Consider the following 6,000-nt stretch of genomic DNA (forward strand, 5'->3'; position numbering starts at 1 on the left):
CTCCCACCACCACAATGTGCCCCCTCCCCATCACCACTTTGCGCTTTCTTGTTTATTTCGAGAAAGAAAAACCGCAGTGCAAAGCAAAGGCAGGAAATAACACAGTAGGACAGGATGTGGAAGGGGTCTCATGGCCCAGGTGGGGCAGGAAGAGGACGCACCACCAGTTCCATGACGCCACAATTGAGATCTGGGTCACCTTTCGATGCTACTCTACGCCCTACCACAGAAACCACTTCCTCTGGAAAGTGGAGCGCAAAACAGGGGGTGGGGGGAGCAGGGCTGGTGTGGCACGTGGCAGGGAGGAGAAGCAGCGTGTGGAGAAGGACAGCAGACGTTAGACCACAAGCCAAAGTCGAATGAGGTTAAGGCACCCTCCCTTCCTGCCCCCTCACCGCAGCCTGCTCTTGGGTCTAGGGGGAGTTGTTTTGGGTACAGCAGGAAAGATTGAGCTATGTGTAGCGTAGGCAGGGGAATGGAGGGGAGACAATATATTATAAAGTGTGGTGGGTGACGGGGAGAAATCTTAGAAGTGTGTAAGATTTCTGAATTTGCTCGTAGGCCTCTTCACCCTGTTATACAGGCAGTGAATCCGTGCAGAAAAATCCTTTCACTTCTCAACAGAGAAGGGAGGAAGATGGAGCAGGCCAGAGAGTCCTCTCACATCGGCAGGGAAGGAGATGTTGCCATGGTCCATCTCTAGCACCCTCTCCCCTATGCCAGCTCCTGCCCCTTAATACCTACCTATGGGTAGGAGATGAATTTGCATCTTTTCTAGGGGTTCTGTTGGAGAAAACACCCTGCCCGACTTGTGCCATCTCTCATTAAACATGGCCCTGTACACAAAACAGCCTCTCTTCTTGCCCTCTTCTACAGCATGAACAGGGACCCAAACATGGTCTTTATAAGGAGCAGAGCTTGTCTACAGACTTGTTGAAGCTTATTCAGATGTGTGAGTAGCTCTAATAGGACCTGAATTCTAGTGCTGAGTTTATGGCAACTAGAGGCATTGCAAGCCGACAAAAATCAGGGAAAAAAAAGAAACCCCACAGAAAACCCACGGTTCTTCCTTTTCCACAGGCTCCCGTGCAGTTCTTAGAAGTGGCCACTGGAGGGTCCCAGCCTGGAGCTCTCGCCAAAGCCAAACCGTGGGGAGATGGAATCACACAGACCCACAGGGAGGCACTCGCAGCTTGCAAACAGCAGCAGCTGCAGTGGCAAAGGGGAGGCCCTGAGCTGTCCCTCCTCTGAACACGCTGGCTCTGTCTGCAACGAGCCTGGCTCAAAGAGGGCCCTTCTTATGGGAAAGAAGAGCTCGGTGGCTCATTTACAATCCCTGCATGCTGTTGAGTCCGCTGCCTGCTCCCCATCAGTAGAAAGCTGGTTCCACTGTAAACAAACTCAGCTTAATACCTGGGGCTGGAGGAGGGGTGTGGTGCCAGAGCTGGCATGAATTCTCTGTTCCTACCACAGACCCAGACAGCATCCTTCGAGAGTAAAGAGCCTGCTCCCTCATACCTCACTTTTCAGAGGCTATGTTAGGCAAGAGACTTGGGAGCCCCAGGTTTCACACTTTTGTGGGTTTAATGGCTGCAGCACAGCTGGAAATGCTAAAAGGAAAAAGGTGGCAAACAGGAGCCATAATCCAATGCTTAGGCTGAAGCTATCAGACCCCATGTTTTATCTCCTGAGCGCCAGCAGACAAGCATTTTTTTGTCACATAGCCTCAACGCACATTTTACCTATCCAGTGTTTCACCTGCAGAACAAACTAGACAAGTGTGAAGCAGGATCAGTACAAGGACAGAGCCTCATGCCTGAAGGTAACCCAGGTAAATTCTGCAGCCAAAGGTGTGGAGGGGCTAGCTGGGGTTAATATCTCGTCCTGTGCCCATAATCAGATCACCACAGGGCTCTAATTTTCCATCAGGACAAAGAAGCATTTGGCCTCAATGCAGGAGCTTGCTTGGGCTGAGGAGGCAACGGCCAAGGGCGAAAGTCATTGAGTTTAAGCATTTCACAATGCTTTAGAGGGGGAAGGATTTTCAATGAGGTTAAGTCTGAGGGGTGACCTTCTCCATGGACTCAGAACAGCTCAAGTGCAGCTCTGTCCAAGGCACTGATGCAGCTTGGCAGCCCCTTCCAACATCCTTGGGTTTACCAGCAAATTAGACTGAAGAAAAGCTAACACTGTGGTAGGGCGGCTGTATCGCTACCAGGCCTTAGTGAGCCTTTAAGTCCAGCTGGGACATCCAGCTGTGCCCCACACGCCTTTGAAGGATACGGGAGGGCCTGTGGGAAGATGGGTACACCTGGGCATGTGCTGGAGGACACCCTCTGCTTCCTTCCGTTCATGACCGCTAACCACAGCCTAACCCAAATTTTCCACAGCTTTGAAGCCTGGGGGTACATTGGCAATACAGTTTCCATAAGATAAAGGGGCAGGAAACAGGGAGATGAAAAGGGTGGATGGCAATTGAGTTTTCATGATGACTTGTTTTCTGCTTCCTTCTGAAACAGGAGCACAGAAAAAAAGCCTGCTAGGTAGAAAGGGAAGAAGCGGGGTAAAAACAGGGAGTCGTGCCTGAGAGGGAACTTGGGTGTCAGAAGAACCTCTGCATTTGTCACCAATAGGGAAAAGACTGCAGTATTATACAGGGTTTTATTGACGGAAAGGGTTACAGTAACTGTAATGAGGCAGCAGACCCCTCCATAGGACTGTCTGTAGGGAAAAATCTTGAGCCCTGCGTCCCCTTCCTCCATGAAGAAAGTAGGGAAGAGTCTGCTGGGGAACAGCACTTCCCAATGCCAGGCTTTGGCATCAGAGCTCAAGAGCAGTTAAAGACCTGGAAAGAGAGAAAGGCAATGTGAGCAACGTTTCTGCAAAGGGAGAGGAAATACCCCACAAGCTCCAATGATCTTCTGGCCACTTGCAACAGTAACAACAGAGCATGTCCTCCGCTTTCCAGCACCAAACTCTCCCTGTCCCAAACTCCCTCCTCTCATCTGTTGAGAAACTCCAGACTTGAACACCAGCCATACCATGGCCTCCAAACAGGAGAACCCTCACAAACAGAGCCCAGGCATTCCAGCTCCCAAAGCCCCTCTTGCAAAGAAAAATGGGGTATTTCTCTCATAACAGAGAAATGTGGGTAGGTTTCTGTAACACTCCTAGTTAAACTGCCTTTTAAATGATAAAAGCCAAAAAATACATGCACAAAACCAGAAAGCTGTAAATCCTAACCCTGTATCAACCTAAAGGACAACAGCTTAACAGTACTCAGCCAAGACAAAACTGGGAGCTAGGACTCCTGGATTCACTATCTTTCTAGTTCTCTCCCAAGTCTAAAAAAGCACTGAAGTCATGTGAGCTGTGGTTGCCCCTTTTGTGACCCCACAGATCAGTACCTCACAGTCTCTTCTAGAGCTCAGCCAACAAAATTGATGACAACAAGATGGAGGATGGTGTTGGCAAAGAGGAAATCAGCAAATGCCCGTTCCGGTGAAATGCCTTGGAACTCGCCTTTGTTCTGGGGGTTGATCTGGATCCGGAGGCAAACTGCATGGCAGAGAAAGAATGAGAGATTAGCGATCATAAAAGGAAGTCGTGATGGGAAGCACAGTCTTCCTGGGGCAGTTCACCCCAGTCTGGGTCACTGTTCCACCAGGGTATCACAAGAAAAGGTAACTCCATCTGTATTGTAAGATGAGCAGGACACAGGCAGGGGATTTGCACAGGGCTTTTATGCAATCAGCTCTCCCATAGCACTACACTATCAGGGGTGGCCAAGTGAGCCCTGAGGGGAACAGGCTTATAACGGGATGGGACTCGCACAGAAATGGCGATATTTCTATGTCCTCCACTGGGTGCGTTGGGGAGGTCTGCACAGGAACAAGATGGTTTTGGGGGGTATTACAGGAGAGCAACACCCTGAAGCAGTCATTGCTGGAGTTTGGGTTTCACCGTGGGACAGTTACTAAAGGATACCAATACAAAACAGGAAAAGGGAGAGCTCCTTGACTGCCAGGGAGAAGCAAGGACACCCTGGGGTTGATAAGGAGCTGGGCTCTGTAGTGCACATTGGCAGAACCCCCACGGGTCCGCAGTTGCTGTGGAGCATCCTGCGGCAGGCTGGGCTGGCTGGAGCAGGACCCTGGGGTTTCTGGGAGCAGAACTGGGTGTTATGGGGGAAGGGAGGGGGTGTTGGAGATTGCTACGGGGACGCCCTGGCTGCCGGGGTAGGTTTGAGGGCTGCTGTGGGTGACTCCCTTGGGCTGTTGGGGAACGGCTGTGCCTGCTAAGGGAATCCTGCGGTTACTACAAGAGAGCTGGGCACGTCTAAGGCAACTCTCTGATGTCCGGGGGCCTCTGGGCGTTGCTGGGGGTTCCGCAGTCGCTGGGGGAGGCTCGGGCTTTGCTACGGAGTGCGCGGCTCCGAAGGTGACTCCCGGGAAAATCGCGCGGGGCCGAGGCGGGCGTGGCGGGGCACTGACCGCCGAGGATGAAGCTGCCGACGGCGGAGATGAAGCCGCTGAGGAAGGAGTTGAAGGGGAAGGTGCCGACGCCGAGACAGTAGCCGAACTGGAGCGCCCCAGTGAGCAGCACATAGAGGAGGTAGGCGTCCAGCACCTTGAGGCGGCTCGGCGTGCCGCTGCCGTACTCCGCCAGGAAGCGCCGCACCACCGAACCCACCGAGCCCGCGGCCCCCGCACCGGAGCCCGCCGCGCCCGACATGGTCCCGCCGGCCAGGCTGAGGTGGCCGGAAGCAGCCCGAGCAAGCGTTTCCGGGGCACTGCGGGGCAGCGCAGGCGCACGCCCAACTCGCCGCCAGATCAGTGGGCGCTGCGCAGGCGCTGTTCTCTTGCCCGCGAAAGGGCGGAACGGGAGGTGCCGCTGGCCGCTGTACGCATGCGCTTGCACGCGTGTCGCGGAGCGGGAGAGGCGGAACGTGTTCTCAGCTGGCGCATGCGCTGAAGGCTTTATTGAGTCCGCGCCCCCGAAGCTTTCCAAGAGCCAATAAGAGCCAAGCGGCGGCTGTTGCGAGGCGGATTAGAGAGCGGCGCCTTCCAAGGGCCAATGAGAGCCGAGCGGCGGCTGTTGCGAGGCGGATTAGAGAGCGTCTCCCTGAGGCCGCGCGGCCGCCCCTCAGCAGCCGCCCGCAGCCGGGCGGGGCCGCCGCGTTCGCCCTGCGGCCCGGCCTGGGGCCCCCGCGGGTCCTGAGTGGCCGCGGCCACTCGGTGCTCGCCCTGCAGAGGCATGCGGTGTGCCGATCCCTGGTTTCGGGACGCGCTGCTGCAGTGCGGCGGGGAGCGTGGAGGGGCTGGCGTGGGCGGGCGTTGGGGGCAGCGCTGGCTGTGGGGGGGCTGCGGCCCCGGCCCGGCCCTGCCCGCGGGCAGAGTTTCGCCGTCGCCCGTGGGGACAGTGTGGCCGGTCCCCCGGCATACCCGGGGCAGTGCTGGCTGTGGGCGGCGGGGCCCGGCCCGGGAGGCCGCAGCGAGCTGCCTGCCTGCCCGCACCTGCCCGTCACAGCTGGCTGCTGTGGGGCCGGCCTGCCCGACACGGGCCCGTTCGGGAAAAACCAACACTGCTGGGAACAGCGGATCCTGTTGGGAGATGCTCTGGCCTGAGCCGACCTCCGCTGAGTCGGAGGGCAGAGGCTTGGGGTGCGAGTGTGTACGTGTGTGTTTGCTGACTGTTTTACAGACTGTCCAAATTCTTCCAGGAGGGTGGTGGAAGCCTGACTTTTGTGGCCCCCTTCTCAGAGCTGGGGAAAGGCAAACTCTTGTTTTCCTTGCTTTTGATTAAAACCTCTCATGACTCTGCTGCTTTTAGGTTTTGGGGCAGAAAAAAAAAAAAGAAAAAGACTTCAAAAGACCAGAAGCAGAGCTTTTCTACACAAATATTCCTTCTATTTAAATCATTCCAGCCTTCGTGTCTCTCCCAAACCAGGGATGCTCTAGATGTGGACAGCTGATACTCCCAAAAAGGCTCTGAAATTAA

The 6,000-nt window shown here is 55.2% G+C and overlaps 1 protein-coding gene across 1 annotated transcript; it reads right to left on the minus strand.

Moving 5' to 3' along the window:
• Positions 1 to 2,526: 2,526 nt before the first annotated feature.
• DAD1 (defender against cell death 1) lies at positions 2,527 to 4,751 on the minus strand. Its single transcript, XM_050911844.1, has 3 exons — positions 4,494 to 4,751; positions 3,408 to 3,558; positions 2,527 to 2,845 (listed from the first exon to the last, which is right to left on the minus strand). Exons 1-2 carry the CDS (start codon positions 4,732 to 4,734, stop codon positions 3,428 to 3,430), a joined length of 372 nt encoding a protein of 123 aa, XP_050767801.1. The 5' UTR covers positions 4,735 to 4,751; the 3' UTR covers positions 2,527 to 2,845; positions 3,408 to 3,427.
• Positions 4,752 to 6,000: the final 1,249 nt, after the last annotated feature.

The sequence above is a fragment of the Gymnogyps californianus genome, chromosome 28 (genome assembly GCF_018139145.2).
Source record: "Gymnogyps californianus isolate 813 chromosome 28, ASM1813914v2, whole genome shotgun sequence".
NCBI lineage: Eukaryota > Metazoa > Chordata > Aves > Accipitriformes > Cathartidae > Gymnogyps > Gymnogyps californianus.